Raw genomic sequence first — 17,222 nt, forward strand, 5'->3', positions numbered from 1 at the left:
TTGGGGTCATCTCTCATACCACCATACAATTATCACTGCTTGTAATTCTTTCTCCTTCACTAGGGCATACGCCCTTTAAGGACAGAGACTATGTCTTGCAGTACGTGCTCTGCGGCAATTGCTCAATGAATGAATGAATGAATGAATGAACAATGCAAGTTAGTGGGGCTTCTTTGTAAATTTCCTGGTAAAATTTTTCAAAAGACATTCACAGTTTAGAATGTGTATAGCATTTTCACATTAGAAGACATTTGAGAGAGTATCTTTGGCTTTAGGAAACTTAAAACCAGAAAAATTGTATGCATTGCCCTGAGCTATACAGTTGTAGCGTCAGAGGTAGTAATAGACTCGAGGTCTCTGTTTGGCAATCATTTATGAAAAATAAATGTGCTAAATTCTGTTTTGTTCTACCAGGTTGAGCAGATACGTGGAAAGTTAGACATTTACTAATATAGCAAAGTATTAAAATTAATAGATGTAACACTTTGATCGATGTCTAGAATTTCTCTTCTTTTTTCACTGGACAGGTAAATACCAGCTGTCCCCTACAGTGAATATGCCCCAAGATGACACTGTCATTATAGAAGATGACAGGTTGCCAGTGCTTCCTCCACATCTCTCTGACCAGTCCTCTTCCAGCTCGCATGATGATGTGGGGTTCGTGACAGCAGATGCTGGTACTTGGGCCAAGGCTGCAATCAGTGATTCAGCCGACTGGTAAGCTCATCGTCCAGGGTTGGAAAACATGAATTAATTACAGTCGCATCTTATGTTTAAGTGGCTTACCACTAAATACAGTTAATCATTTTTTTAATAGCCATGCTCTGTCTTCATGGTTTTTATACACTTAATTATCACTGTTTTAATAAAAGATTTTGCCCCAACCCTGTAAATTTAATTGTTTTAGCCTTCAAGAGCTACAGTTAGTAATGTAACTAAAACAACAACAGAACTACTACCAATCAAAAAACCATGCTCATTTGTTTTTCAGTTTCACTATTTATGGTTTATTTCACATCTGTGTTAATTTGATGCATTGTTTTTCCATTAAATTCTTGTCATCTCCCTAAATGGATTCCAACAATTAGATGACTTTGCAAAACTAACAGTTGATGTGTTCTAAGAGTGGGAGGAGGCTTTTTTTTAAGTGTGTGTTTTTTGTTTTTGTTTTTTTCCAGAGTACTATAACCATACTGTTTAAAACGCTTTGTAATTGCTTTTAACATAGTGACTTCTGGGGCACTCACTGCTAATTTTTTTTTCCTGTGTCTTTCAAAATAGAAGAAAGCATTTGATACTACTGAGCCAATGTGTGGCTCATGAATGCAGATGTGTGTCTTAATGTTTATGCCTAGTAATTATATACATCAATAAGCAAAAGCAAAGCTCCTCTTGGGGACGACCTCACAAGGTTGTAGTGATAATTAACACAAACCATGTGAAGTATTGTACCAGAATTTTCTCATTGCCCTTTCTCTGGGGTCTTTTATGAATATATCAGCAAAATCATATTTAAATGTTATGGTGTTGTTTCTTCACTACTTAGCCATTCCTGCTTCCTACTGTTTTTCTGGCTTGTGTCAACATTAATATTAGATAGGAGGTGTCTGGGGCACTGGCATTTATTTGCGTTAACATTTTTAGTAATGATCTTAACAAAGTGAACCACGCCCCCCCGTCCTCTTCCCTGACTCTCCACATGAACACACAAAATACAGTTCATTTATCTGTTAATTATGAAGATGTTCTCTTGGAATAAATCACACCTCTTATTTGGGACCTTGAAAAGTTCATCTCTAGCTTTTCATTTCTTTCTTTTTTAATTCTCTTTTGAAAACACAGGATTTAAAATAGAACTACACTCAAACCTGCATGATAATGGCCCATCTTTGAATGAGGTTTTGGTTAAACATAGAAGGGATGACTACAATATAAAGTAAAAACCCATTTGAAATCTGCAGATGGTGTTACATTGACTGCTGTGTCTCATATCTCTTCCTGAAAATGAAAGTAACAACAGAGAAAGCAAGAATTAGATAGACGCAATATTCATCTTAGGGACAAAAGCCTTTAAATCTCTACCATGATGAGAAATTGTGGAGGTGGTCATAGTCTTTGGGGTCTTATAAAGCAGTATATTAGTGAAAATAGATAAATAACTAGAAGGGATAGATTGTGGCATTAATTTCCCTAAGGGGGATTTGCAAAATGGTGAGGACTTGTATAATTTTGCTGTGGGGAATGTGGGGCAAAGAAAATAATATGAATGAGGGGTTATCCAAACAAGAATGGCAGCTGTTCTGAATCACAGCAGAAAATGCAGGCATTTCCAGCCTGACAATATCTTCCCTAATCCTTGATGAAAATGTTATAAAAACAAAAGACCAATTAGACAGGATTAATAACTGGAATTTTAATAACATTAGGGGTCAAGATATGGTTACATTCTTTAAAGAATCAGCTGTCATTCCTGCAATCTAACTTGTTAAATATTCCAGTGTACTGTTTATTGTGTCTGAAATTAGTTTAATGGGAATATTGATAGGGAAGAATTAATTTTGTCATAATTGAAGAGTATTTAGTTATTTTAAGACTCTTACTGATGCACAAACTCATTTGACATTTTAAGTTGTATCTGCAGTTCACTGCACAGTTGTCGAAGGCTACATCAAATGGCTAAACTTATTTGTTTGCTTATAGAATATACTGTTTTCAATCCATTAATCGATTGAAAGAACATTAATAATGTGTTTCTGGGGGAAAGGAAATAACAGCAAATTCTAATCTTAATGGCAACATGATTTTAGAGGATATAAAATTAAAGATGCACCAATACGTGGTTTTCAGGCAAGATTGGCAGTGACAATTTGTATTTCTTTGAAAGATCTTTTACCAACGATTTCTACTAACACTGTATTTCAAATGCATTCTGTTCGCAAGTTTGGTGCAGTATTGGAGTTCAGGTTTTAAATTATTCCAGAAAAGGTAAAAATAATTGGTCAGCATGTACAGAGTGACTGAAGAGATCCACTGACAATATATAAAAGAATTATTGGAAATGTATTATTTAGAGTTTGCTGCTGCAAGATTGTGTCATATTAGTTATCATATGGGTTTTAATTTTTTACTTCTAGAAGTGTGTTTTTTTTCACTTGGGTGCATGTGCTCTCATCTTTATAAGCCATTTACACCAAAGCATAGTAGTATATGAAGAGGCATCTGAGGGTAGGTGTCTGTCATCATAATTTGAATTACTTTGATAATATGAGATAAGTCTTCATTGGGTGATGACTGACTTGTTTAGTAGTTAGCAATTTACATGGGGTTTTCACCTTAGGTTGCTGAATTCTCTCATTAGCTTTTTAAGTGGGTGAGACAACTATTCTCCTTATTGAATATATTAATACATAATGAGCTGAAAACATTTCAAGTCACCCTACCCAGTGGCGTGGCTTTTGCCTGCTATCTTACTTTTCACACTTTTAGCATAGTTCTTTAAGAGCCAACTCTCATTTCATGCACAGTAAATTGCAGCTAAATTTCTGATGTACATCCAAAGGTTGACTGTCTTTTTACTAGTATGGATGATAATTCTTATAAGGCCATAAAGGGTTACAAAAGCTTGCTTCCATCAGAAGCGTGAGGAAGACTATCATAAGCTCAGCTGACAGTGGAAGGAGTTCCGGGCATTTTTAGTGTGCTCAGTTAGCTGTAGAGGGATGTTCTCTCACCTGACCAGATAGATAAGGTGGCTAGACCTGATATAGTAGAGCTAGTATACTTACTTACCCAATGTGCCCAGCACAGAGAAAACCCTTTTCATATTATGAACTGTGGCTAGAATACCTTATAGCACTTTAGAATGTGTTCACAGATTTTTACAAACAGGAGTGATTCTGGGACATCTTCCATTGGAGGAACACTTCAGAAGGCATCCCATTACCAGGGATTTGCCATATGCTTCCTTATCATCCGCACTTGAGCCACTGTGTTGGTGTCACCAAAATCAAATGTTATCTAAACTTAGTCATGTTCTTCCTGACTCTCATATACTGTTTTTTCACTCATCCATGCATCCTCAGCCTCTGTTTCATGCTTCTGGTATAGTATTTTTCTTGTGAGCTCATAGAGTACAGGGATCTTTCTTATCTGTTATTTGGACCTATGTCTGGTACAAATAACAGTGCCTTAATCAGAATAGGTTCTAATCAGTGTTTGTTGAATTGATTTATTTGTTGATTTAATATTTCAGAGAAACTGCAGCCTTATGAAATGGCATGCCATAATGACATATTTTTTCTTTCCTTAAAACACAACATAAAAGATAAATAGGAAGGCTAGAATATACTCTTTTTGAAACTTCTATTTAATTACAACTTATATGGTCACTTGTTCGCTGCTAGTATTTGTATATAATATATGACAGGTTTCCTGAAAAATTCAGTCGTTCCAATATCAGGCTCATTTTTTATAGTCACCTTGAAATAATTCTGTATTGTCGAACAGAGTGAAGAAGCAGGAAAGTAGAGAAGGAGGAAATTTACATGGAGAAAGAGTTACTCTAAATGTTAAATTAATTTTGTATTTTTCTATCACCTTCTATACAGCCGCAGTTTTTTTTTAGTGGACTGTATTTGTGTTATTTATTTCAATTTTTCTTGAGGAATATATATATATGTATATTCACATTTGCAGGTATGTATGAACCTCCCTAAAATGAATGTCTGCTATTTTTAGTAAATATTTTTATGTTTATATTTTTCTTCACTCCAGCTCTTTGAGTCCAGATGTTGATCCAGTTCTTGCTTTTCAACGAGAAGGATTTGGACGTCAGAGTATGTCAGAAAAACGCACAAAGCAATTTTCAGATGCCAGTCAATTGGATTTCGTTAAAACACGAAAATCAAAAAGCATGGATTTAGGTAGTGAGTACAATCTCCATGAATCTTTATCTAAATAAGGTTTAAATGCTTTCAGGATAAAATTGATGGTCCCAAACAGATGTCTGTTTACTTTGAGAAAATAAATGTGAAATGTGGCAATTTGGCAAAAATTAGTTTTTCTCCCAGTTTGAGATAACGATATTACTCATAAGTGGCATGTTTACATAATATGCAATATGTTAGTATATATGTTTTCTTAAGAGAATGGAAACAAACACATGTGCATATCATGCTATGTCCATGTATCTTTATTTTACACAATGAAATGTTTTAACACTTTGGCTATTTAAAACCAGTTTCATTGAAATTGTATTAGGTTGGTGGTGGGATTTTTCAACTAGAAGTGAAAATTTTGGAGAGAAACCATTATCTCAATCCATGTCTGGAATTTGGTTACTTCATGATGTCTTCCTTTCATTGCTGTTCTTTAAGGTTTATTTATTGGAAACTTTCATGTTTTGATAATTAAGGCATTTAATCAAAGTAATAATTTGAGAGTATTTCTTATAGAAAGTATTTAAGAGCAAATGAGAGGAGGAAAATAATCATAGTTGTTCAAACACCAATCAGGTGTGTCTCTTTAAATCCAAATCCACCAAAAAAAAAGTAAAATAATTATATCTATACACTGAATGATTTAAAAACTTTGTTAATCAACTGTAACTTATGCTGTTCTCTGGTGGCTGTTTGTATTCCAAGACTAAAAGCATTAATTTATCATATGCATAAAGAAAAATTTGATGATGCATTGCCTTGGCTAATTATGATATGCTAACATATAACACACATGTCTGTGAAATGAAATGACTGGCATATTGCATGGAGACACTGCTTTTTTTTCCTCCTTTTTTGATTATGAATGTTTGCTTGATGTTTCATAGTATTTGCATGAAATATTAGCTGAGGATCGTCACCTAACTGAAAAGATCTGGGAATGGTGGAAGCATGATGGGCTATGGGAACTAACTGGGCTAACCATTATACATTTACCTTTTAACAGTAGCTGACGAGACTAAACTCAATACAGTGGATGACCAGAAAGCAGGTAAGAATGGACAGTTAGACTGTTGCCATAGAAACCATGGCCTACAGAGCTTATCCCAATTATAGAGCTGCCAATCATATGCCATGTAAACATACATATTCCAGTCTTACACAGATGTTTTCATTGTGAGAAATCAAATTACATAAGAAATATTTTCTGTTAGTAGAAATGTATCAGTGGTGTACTTACTAAATAGGAATATAATTTACTGCTTCAAAAAGGCTAGAAACAACCTAGATTTTCTTAATTATATTCATGTAAAGATGTTTTATCCCAATTTTTAAAAAGTCAAATTCCTGCAAACATGATCTGTTATGGTAGACTCCTAGGTTTTAAGTCACCTATGCGATGTCTAGGTTAACATCCAAAGTGATTCTCAGAGTGGTGATTTTGATTTGAAAGATAGTAGTGCCAATATAAATATTTTTCATTGTAGGACAATGTCCGGTATTGCTATCATTAGTCATTCAGAAAGACTTATTCTTTTTATTGATGCTGGAATTAACTTATAGTTAACCTGACATTGTATTAGACTATATAATGCATATGGCTTCATATCTTAACTTTGTGAGCTTGTTCTAAATTCATTACTTCTAAAATATTGCTAAATTGTTCCATAGAAACAATGGATTATATTGAATTGGGATTGTATTATAGTCCTCGATTTTGCTTTTTATGTTATTATTGTATGACAGTAATCACAGGAAGGTCTTTTAAGTGTAGTTAATGTGCTTTGTATAATTGACCATTTATGACATAAGTTTGGAATAGTGTTTTAATCTGCATCCAGTATGATGTAGTTACACTACTTAGCACTAATTAGCTTCAATTTGCCTTTTTAACCTGCAGCAGTAAATTTGTTTTAGCTTGCTTAAAAAATGTGTATCCCACATATATATGTAAAAAGTATTGTGGACATGGTTGGAGTTATATTCTGTGGTGTATAAGATAGGTCGTAAAAAATACATCTAATAAATCCTAAGATTAACTGTATTGCGAGGCAATTAACTGTAGCCTTAGCCCTTACTGAGTTGTTTGTTGTTCTTATGAAACCTAAAGTTGATTGAATCAGTGCTAAAGAGAAATGTTATGGGATAGTTCACATATGTGAAATAGTAGTTTTTAGAGTTAGCAGCATTTCGTACTTTTCAAGCAATAACCCCGATCTGAGTAAATAGTCATAAAAACCAAATTGAGCTGCTCAGGTTAAAGGACCTGACTTCATATACAATGTCAGTTAGGTAAAATAAGAAAAATACCTAATTTAACCAACTCACAGCTACTATAAGGAAAAGGACAGTTTATTGTGATCTACAACATAATGATATACAAGTTATAACTCAATGCATTAGATAACTTTCATGGAAAGTCATTATATAAGTTTCAAGGCAGATTGTATAGTCTAATCAAAAATCAGACTGTGCTTTTGTGTTTTCAAGTGTTAGATTCTAGAGAAAAGATTTTTTTTTTTTTGCACTTTGTGCAGTCTATTCTACCAAATTAAATTAGAAAATCTTGGGGCAAAAAGTTGTTACAAAGATATCAAAATACTTGGTCTGTTGATTTTACATCTAAATGAATAAAATACCTAAAGTAGATATTTTATTATGTCCCTGTCCTCTAATATTAGATGGTGAAAAGATTTTCACTTATCTTTCTTTCATCACTTCACTTGACTTGAGTTTTCAAGAAAGATTATGATTTTACAGATTAGACCAAAGGTTTTTGGGAGAATCATAGTGGCATTTTAGCATTGAGCATCATCTGTATAACCTAGCCATTAACCTGTCATCAATGAAAAATTGAATTACATTTCCCCTGTCCTGCAAAAGCCTCCCCTTCCTCCCTTCTTCCTCCCTCTCCTCTCCCTCTCCCAGCAACAGGGATATTACTAAGAGGATAAAAACCAAATCTAGGAAAAATAGTAGATTATATTTCCCCTCTTTTTTTTTCCCAAGATTTAGGAACTTGTATCAATTTTGGGGTAAATATTTCTCCCCAAATTAAAATAACAAGGGAGAACAGGTAAAGAGAATTGATTCCTATTGTTTTCATCTTGAAATAAAAGATTAGCAAAGTATGATAATGACCTAAAAAGATTTGTGTAAAGTAAGAGCTTAAAATATTGTTTAGAATTAAGACAAAAGATAGTGATTTTATGGTGTAAAACACTCTTTTCATATATTTTACATACAGAAAGACTTTTCAGTTTTCATTACTAGTAAAATGCTAAGTTTGTATTGTTAGGGAATCCTTTTAATTTTTTTCTAAAGGCACTTGACTGAATCAGTGTATTAGGGATTTTAATAACTTCATTGAGAAATCGTAACATATCATTCAAAACCTTTGTTATAGTTTCTTGGTCAAATATAGTACTAAAATGTATGTTGCTCATGTTATAAATCAAAAGTTAGCAAGCTCTTTCTGTAAAGGAACAGATGGTAAATATTTTAGGTCTCTTGTTGCAGCTTTTACATTCTACCATTGTTGAATGAAAGTAGCCACAGACAATATGTAAATACATGGGCATGGCTGTGTTCCAGTAAAATTTTCAACATTTGACTCTCGGTTTGCTGATCTGTGTTACAGATTCAGGAGTTGTAGATAATTGACATTTTGTATAATTTTTTTATTATAAAAGTTTTCATCTATACGTAAATATACAGAGAGTAGTTGATTGACCTTCCACAAACTCAGGGCCCACCATCCACAATGATCAACATTTTGCCAAAAGGTTATTTCAGAATGTTTTCAATTTAGGGAAACGAATAGTTAGGTAAGCTCTGAATAGAACTTACACAATTATCATTTATTGAAATATACTTTGACCATTGTTTTTCTTTCCAAGTTTGCCTGTAGGGACACTCAATTTTAATGAACACTAATGCCATTCCTGAAATTCATTATTTAAATTTTTATTGCTCTCAGTACACTAAGTAAAATCTCAGCTAACTTTACATAAAGAAAAGCTTAATATATATAAATGGTGTTTTTTATGAGAATTCTTTTTGGAAGCATGAAATCTTTATTCATGATATACACTCCCATACAAATACATACACACATACACATATCCTTAATAAACCCAAGAAAGCACCAAATATTTGCCTAATATGTGTTTATAGAACCCAAATATAGCTGGTAAATTATGAAAATTGATAGGCATTTATTCACAAAAAGATCTTTCCAGTGCAAATTCTAGGAACTATAAAGGTAAATATCCCTGCCCAGGAATGATCTTTTCCCATTCTTTTGATTCCTTGATTTCTTATTATGTAGGTTTTGGAACAAAATTCATTTTCCTTGCCGTGACATGACTCTTATGAGTAATTTAGAAAATGCAGTTGTCAAAATTGTAGTGCTACCCAGAGAAAAAGATTGATCTCATTGAAAGAAATAAATCTCATGAACTTTTGTCACAAAATAAAGAAATACAGACAAACCTGCATTGAGAAAGCTAAATATGACATCTTTTTATTTCCAGCACAACAATTTGTGGAGTATTATTTCTTCATTAGAATCATGTGTTTGCCTTCCTGTGTGTGCTACATTTTAAACATATCTATTCTTACCTAAAACAGCTTCATTTAACCTCAATGAATCTTAAAAAGTTAATTTTTGTTTTGAGTCTTTCAGTGTAATTTTAATTGTATTTAATTTTCTGAGCTGTGAAAAGCCTGTGTCACAACTATTTGTCTTCTGGGTAATAACATGATCAACATATGGGCTGATGACCCCATGCAGAGATAAACTATTTTGTTTCTCCTACCCTCTATTTTTTTCACCTGTCTTTTTAATAGTATACATGAAGAACCAGTTCTATAACCTGGATTGCCCATTGGTGGTGCAGAGCTGGCATTTCAGTTATCCAGAAGCTAAATTAGTCTACCTTTGAGTGTCAGGTCAGGCAGTGATAGATGAGGCTGTCTTACCTGCTTAAAGAAATCAGTTTTGATTGCCTTCCACAGCTTGGCACTATTGGTATTATTTCGGGTCCTTCTGCCCTAGATCCTCAGGAAATAGAGCCAAATTTTTAATTCCCGGAATTTGTCCCTGTCATCCTCATGAAATGTTCTTGTTAATTGCTAAGTTGTCTTCTTTCCATCACCTGTTTTTCAAACGTATTATTCCCAGGCCTAGACCTCGAAGTACTCATACCCAGTCTCTCCTTTTTTATTTCCCTCTGGGAGAGAGCCCTTACATACTCTGTTTCTGTTCAAAGCTTGTGTTACTCTTTCTATGGAATATCCGTATTTCCCAGGGTTGGGTTTCTGTCTGCTGCCAGGTTGCCCTAATTGTTTTGGTGACATGTCAGCCCCCGTGGTCTTGCTCCTTATGCAGTGTTGTGAGTCTGCACTTTAGCAAGGAACAGACTTGACAGAGCACATTGATGTCCATGTCTAACTTCTGTTCTAAGTAATTTTAAATTGCCAAAAAAAGGTTTTAATTAAGTGCAAAACTTATTCTTGGTTGTTTACCTTATCCTTCTTCTCATCTTCCCTTGCTTTTCAAAGGAGCTTTCAGGTTATTCTGGTTCTTTTAGATTATTTCTATTACTGGAGCAAAACGATTTGACAACAGTTTCACCTGTTGAAATTTTTTTTTAAAAGTAATGACTTAGAGGTTTTCCTAATGCAAAGAGAGAAAATAGACCAAGTCTAATATAAATTTGGGAAAAATAAAAATTAGCAACTATTGCTTCATTTATTCTTTGTCTTTTCCATCCACATTCCAGAACTCATCATTGAGTAAATAATTGTTATGTACCTGAAGTTTTCCACAGTGCATATTCAGGTACATAACTTTCACTAATTCACACTAACACTTTTTTTTGTAAACCTCCCAGGTTCTCCCAGCAGAGATGTGGGTCCTTCCCTGGGTCTGAAAAAGTCAAGCTCATTAGAGAGTCTGCAGACCGCAGTTGCCGAGGTGACTTTGAATGGGGATATTCCTTTCCATCGCCCACGGCCGCGGATAATCAGAGGCAGGGGATGCAATGAGAGCTTCAGAGCTGCCATCGACAAATCTTATGATAAACCCGTGGTAGATGATGATGATGAAGGCATGGAGACCTGTAAGTTTATAATGGCTGAAAGAATAACAATTAAAATGACTCTATTTCTTAAAGTGAGCTCCAGGGAGCCCTGGGGGTTTCCTAAGACTCTTCAGGGGAATCTCTGAGATCTCTGAGGTCTAATAATCTCTTGTTTCATAATAAGAAGATGATATTATTTGCCCTTTACTCACATCCTTTTATAAGTATACATTGGGGTTTTCTGGAGGCCACATGTCATGTGATACTGCATTAGCTTGAATGCAGAAGCAGATATGAGAATCTGTCTTATAGGCCAATATTAAACTAAAAATTTTGCAAAAATATTTAACATTGCCATTGTTCTCACTTCTTTTGGAATATATGTATTTTTTGGTAAAATGTAATTTTGTTAACACGAAGCTGCTTGTTTTTAAAAAGTAATATTTTCAAACTTTCCTGGTTTTACTTCAGTACATGTTGCTAGATATAATCCACATACAAAAAGGTTATTTAGAGTGCTTAATAATTTTGGGGGGTGTAAAGTCATCCTGAGATCAAAATGTTTGAAAACCACTGCTTTGTTAGTATCCCTAATAGGATGTCTCCATTGAATGTCTGTAATAATCTGTGATCTTAAAAACACGTTTTTGTTTTGCTTTCAGGAATTACTCTTGCTTTCCTATAACTAGCAAGCTATATTTGTGTGTGTATATTTTGAAATTGCAAAATATTTAAAACCAAGATTATTAAAAGCCAAAGGTTAATATGAATGTTTTCCATGCTTTATTGAAGAAAAAATAAATTTATAGATAGGTACAAATATATCCTTCCAGAGAATTAAACATTTGTTAAAGTAACCATTCTATTAAAAAATAATGGGAAAACTCTACTGATATATTTACTAAGAAGCAAAATGGCTTAGGAGTCCTAATAGTGAAAATTGTTGATTATCTTACATTGTTCATAACTACTAATTTACCCTTTAGTGTTTTAACCTCAAATGTGACTCACCCATCAAACTATTGTAAGAATAGTTGGAGGGACCACAGACTAAAGCTAAAGCAGAGACCAGAGATAATGTGTGTGGATTGTAAATTACTTGCAATTCAACATTTGAGTGGACCACTTCTATCACATATAGCTAAGAAAGACTTTTGTGGGAAGAAGAGTTTTAAGTAACAAAGATCACATTTTGAGAATAAGGAAAAACTTACGCATTTTGCTTATACATATAATGCGTTTGAGAAGATGAATATTTCTGTCATAACATAATATGCAAAGCATACCTTTGAGGATTACTACACTTTTTTCCACCTCCACCTGATTCTCCATCTAAATCCAGGCAGTTTTTTCACTATCATCAGCCAGTGATTACAAATATATGCAGCCCATTCTTACAGGATGAAGAGCATATTTCCTATTTTTGCTGCCAAACCTGGTCTCCAAGATCCTGAGTCATATGAGCTTTCGACTCTATTTTTTTCCCTTTGTAATAATGGTTCCTTGCCATCCTAATCAATATTACTTGACAATTATAGCGCTTGCTCTATCTTGGGTGTATATTTAATCAAAAATTACTATGCTTTGGCCCCTCGATATATATTTTTTAAGTATCTACAATTTGTGATGCTTTTGAACTTTTTTCTTGTTATGGTTAAAATGTTATTTAATTTTCCTTAAAAAATGCAGTTTGGGCCGGGCGCGGTGGCTCAAGCCTGTAATCCCAGCACTTTGGGAGGCCGAGACGGGCGGATCACGAGGTCAGGAGATCGAGACCATCCTGGATAACACGGTGAAACCCCGTCTCTACTAAAAAATATACAGAAAACTAGCCGGGAGAGGTGGCGGACGCCTGTAGTACTCGGGAGGCTGAGGCAGGAGAATGGCGTAAACCCGGGAGGCGGAGCTTACAGTGAGCTGGAGATCCGGCCACTGCAACCTCCAGCCTGGGCAACAGAGGCGAAACTCCGTCTCAAAAAAAAAAAAAAAAAAAAAAAAAATTTGCCGGTTTTTTTTAAAAATTTGTCCTTAATTTAAATTGAATGGGAAAAAAAAAAAAAAAAAATTTGCAGTTTGTTCTTACAATATGTCACTCATATCAAATGTAATGGGATAGAATACATATGAATATAAGGTATATTTTTAATTCTGTAGAGATGGCCTTCAGAGTGTCCCACCAACGTGGACATCTGATTTTGTCCCTATGTAAACTTATTTTTCTTAAAATGAGAAATAACATATATTAAAGTTCATTCATGTATCTGTCCTTTAGAGAAAAAAAGTGAAATGAAACACATGGATCGACAAATTACAATTTGCAAACCAAATATAAAGTTCTGGACAAGACCTGGGAAATACACGTGTGGCAGGTGCCCTAAAACACACTGCACCTACAACCACCAAATGTTGTATTTTTCAAAAGTCCTATTTTTATTATTTTTTGCATAACAGTTTTATGAACTTTTCCTATGGCAAATGAAAGGCAACTATCGTAAATTCTAAACTTTTCCAATTTTGGTTGTTGAAATTGTGTTTATAGGGTGGAATGAGCACAGAAGTGGAATTCAGGTGACTTGCATCCTTATCTACATTCTTCTAAGTAATTTGGGATTTTAGTCCAAACTTCAACTGCTTAAGCTTTAATTTCTTCATTTGTAAAACTGAAGATTTGGACTACATCATTGACTTTCAATTGGTGTGTTGTCATCTCTGGTCAGGAGCAGTACCTAGGTGGATTTGGGGAGTGGGAAAGGCCACCAGCGTCTCCTTCCCCTGCCCCCCCGCCCCCCACCAACCTTGACAGTTGTTTTAATCATTTCTGTACATGGGGATCCTTCGTAAATTTTAGTTTTTAAAAAGAGTGGTTTTGCGTATTTAGGAAAAAGTTGTAAAAGTTGTGGCTTAGATGGTTTAAATGGTTCCCAGAGTCCCTCCTAGTTTAACATTCCATGATTCTGTGTACCCCCTCACTGACCTACATCTGGTGCACTAACCCCCTCACCTTCTGCGAGGCCCACGTGGAAAACACCCCATCTGTTTTCATCTTGCTTTACCAAACACAAAGCTTGGCAAATCATAGAATTCAATGAATGTCTGCCAAATCGATGAGTGGGTGAGTGAGGTATCTACTAGATCTTCAGTACCTCAGCAAGCTCTTTGTTTTTCTTTAAAAAAATTGTCTATCAAATGTGGTGTTACTGCTGGTGGTCATTAGGCTATCAGCTTATGTAAAACTGAAGATGCAAAGGCACTTTCTGCCTCCAGCTTTGGAAAGAAGGCTGGCTCAGTGACCCCTCCTTCGGTTTCCTAACCACATCATTTTCAGGATCTGGCCTGTGGACTTGCACAGCCAGGTCTCTGGACTGCTGTCTCTGTGGCTGTGCTCCTGCATTTTTGCCTTTCTGGGCTTGTCCCTTAGCTGTGTGTCCCCTGGCTGCATGTCCAACATCCTCCATTGTCTGTGCTAAGTGGGCCTCAGGGGAAGTGGGTTCTTTCTTGTCCCTATGGTCTGACTCAGTTACAGCTGCCCGTAGAAATTAAAAAGCCACATTCCCCTTGAACCTGGATCTGAAAAGAGGACCATCGTCTGGGCAGACGGTCTTTTTGTCACATGAGACATTTCCTGAGGATGCAGTGCACCCTGGAAATGTGTGGCTAGAGACTGAGCCATTGTGTAAAAGCTAGTTATGGAGGTCAGCAGGACCATGCTGCAGGCTCTGGTTTCTACCATCATGTGGCACTTTTCCTCTTTACAAGTAAGACACGTAGGCATAGGCACAGCTGATTGCTCTTGTCAGTTGGGTCGAGCCCCTCCCCAGTGACTGTATTCATGGCACTGAACAGGCTGGCCTCTTCTCAGCAGTGTGGAAATCATGGCATGGGCACAGCAATGGGGCCAAGAGACTGGGGTGGGATCCATGTGGTATCTGGTAACTGTCATCTTCTGCAGCACTTGCGTTCTTCCTGTGGAGATGGCAGAAGCCAGCATTTTTGTCTCTCATTTAATCCATCTGGCATCTCCATGTTGTGTGCGTCTGTCTGGATCAAGATGGAGCTTTGTATTCTGGGACCCATTATCTCCGAGGCCCTACCTGTGTTTGACAGGTCAGGGCATTGACAATCTGCTCCCTCTTCTATGCAAATTACATACCCAGCCTGGCTCTCAGCAAGTGACTTCTACTTTCCCCGTGATAAATCAGTTTCTATTGCTACCAAGGAAATGCATGCAGTAAGATTGCTTTGTTTTCTTTTAAAAAATACATTAATTCTACTTTTTCATAATTAGAAGTTGCCAGAAATTATAAGCCCTGCACTCAGTTTTGAAACAGCCTTTTGATAAGGTTGAGGAAGTGAAACAGCAAAACTAAATATCTCCTACTAATTGTACCTATTGATTTTAAGATACATTCAAGTTCAGAGTTTTAAATGTGACAAACTTTGTGCCTTGCAAACATGAAGGCATTATCTTCAAACATGAAGATGGTAGCTTGCATACTTTCCTGTAGAGCTCTTATTAGGAGATAGGAGAAAAGCACTGCTCCAAAAAATACACGTAATTTAGGTTTTCAGTATGAAATTTGAAGAAACTGAATTGAATTTACGTTATTAAATCAACTAATACGAAAGTTTCCAGGGGAATTTTGTTATTATTAGCTATGAAATAACATATTGCATTTGATATCTCATATTTTCTACTCTCAGCATTCTACTCACTTCTAGCCACCTTTCATCACCACCTATTTCAGCAAAAATAATGCAGACTAAGTCTAATTTTATCATAAGCAAAACAAAGTGGATTACAGTAAATCTATTGTGGAAGAATTTGGGATCAGATTTCAAAGTCAGTACTTTGTAAACTATTTCCTATTTGGTTAATCCGTTTTAGTGGATAATTGGATGTTGATCTATAAAAATACTTGTTCTGAAATGCTAAGAATAACCTATCACATCATTTTATGCTAATAAAATAATACATATACTTGCAGTTTAAGAAAAGGAGCTTTGATTAATTTTTAGGAGGTTTCTGATCATAGTATGGGTGTATGGTTGTGAAATAACCGAAAGTATTCCTTACATATCTTTTTCTAGATAAAATGTAACTTAGCAGAAAGTGCAATGAATATTCACATCTGAAGTTAAGTGTTTGAATGATATAATCCTCATTTATAACTTTTTTTTTTTTTTTTTTTTTTTTTTAATAGAGTCTCTCTGTAGCCCAGGCTGGAATGCAGTAGCACAGTCTTGGCTCATTGCAACCTCCAACTCCCAGGTCCTGGTTCAAGCAGTTCTACCTCAGCCTCCCGAATAACTGGAATTATAGGAATGTGCCACCATGCCCAGCTAATATTTGTATTTTTAGTAAAGATGGGGTTTCACCATGTTGGCCAGGCTAGTCTTGAACTCCTGACCTCGTGATCTGCCCACCTTGGCCTCCCAAAGTGCTAGCATTACAGACATGAGCCACCGCACCAGGCCCCATTTTTTAAAAGGAAATAGTATTTATATATTTGACTAAGATTACACTTAGGAACTGAATCTTAGAATACATGTCTTCTAGTTCTCAGTCCTGTGGTTTTTCTAGAATATGAAACACACTTCCAAACAGGAAAGCCCATTGCGCTAAAACTACTGCAAAGTGTTGAAGTATATACCTAAAGTCTGATATTTAGGCTATTAGTTCCTAAGGGCTCGGGGTTGGGGGGTGATTCAACCCAGTGGATAAATGAGCACTTGATAAGGAGTGTGGTTCAGTTCCATGGTAGAGTGTAGGTTAGTGTGACCCTTGGGAGGGGGTGGTGTAGGGGTGCCCAGCTGATGTGGAATTAGGGAGGAGAGGAAAGTAGAGGAGGAGATTTCCAGAAGAGAGGTATTGGCTGAGTTGAGTGTTACTGCTTGAGAGTCTTCAACTGGATGCACGGAGAAATATGGAACATAGGGAATGGGGAGCTGTCTCTGGGCTGCAGTAGTTCTGTTAGGTTGGTGCGTATGGGGCAGGTGAGAGCATAGTGAGGAGTGAGGTTTAAGATGTAGGTTCCTGTCATGCCAGTGCTTTGGGACGTTGAGGCAGGTGGATCACTTGAGATCAGGAGTTTGAGAGCAGCCTGGCCAACATGGTGAGACCCCATCTCTACTGAAAATACAAAGATTAGCCAGGCGTGGTGGTGCATGCCTGTAATCCCAGCTACTTTGGAGGTTGAGG

At 35.9% G+C, this 17,222-nt stretch overlaps 1 protein-coding gene across 24 annotated transcripts in view; it reads left to right on the forward strand.

Moving 5' to 3' along the window:
- Window positions 1-17,222, forward strand: part of PARD3 (par-3 family cell polarity regulator) — a 724,849-nt gene that overhangs the window by 487,963 nt on the left and 219,664 nt on the right. For 13 of the 24 annotated variants that reach the window (XM_017871440.1, XM_017871457.1, XM_017871539.1 and 10 more), the window contains 4 exons: window positions 528-717; window positions 4,774-4,925; window positions 5,944-5,988; window positions 10,835-11,062. In XM_017871440.1, coding sequence (XP_017726929.1) covers window positions 528-717; window positions 4,774-4,925; window positions 5,944-5,988; window positions 10,835-11,062 — 615 coding nt within the window. The remainder of the gene's footprint in view (window positions 1-527; window positions 718-4,773; window positions 4,926-5,943; window positions 5,989-10,834; window positions 11,063-17,222) is intronic. The other 11 variants (XM_017871515.1, XM_017871554.1, XM_017871565.1 and 8 more) reach the window with 4 other exon arrangements.

The sequence above is a fragment of the Rhinopithecus bieti genome, unplaced genomic scaffold (assembly GCF_001698545.2).
Source record: "Rhinopithecus bieti isolate Rb0 unplaced genomic scaffold, ASM169854v2 scaffold_763, whole genome shotgun sequence".
NCBI lineage: Eukaryota > Metazoa > Chordata > Mammalia > Primates > Cercopithecidae > Rhinopithecus > Rhinopithecus bieti.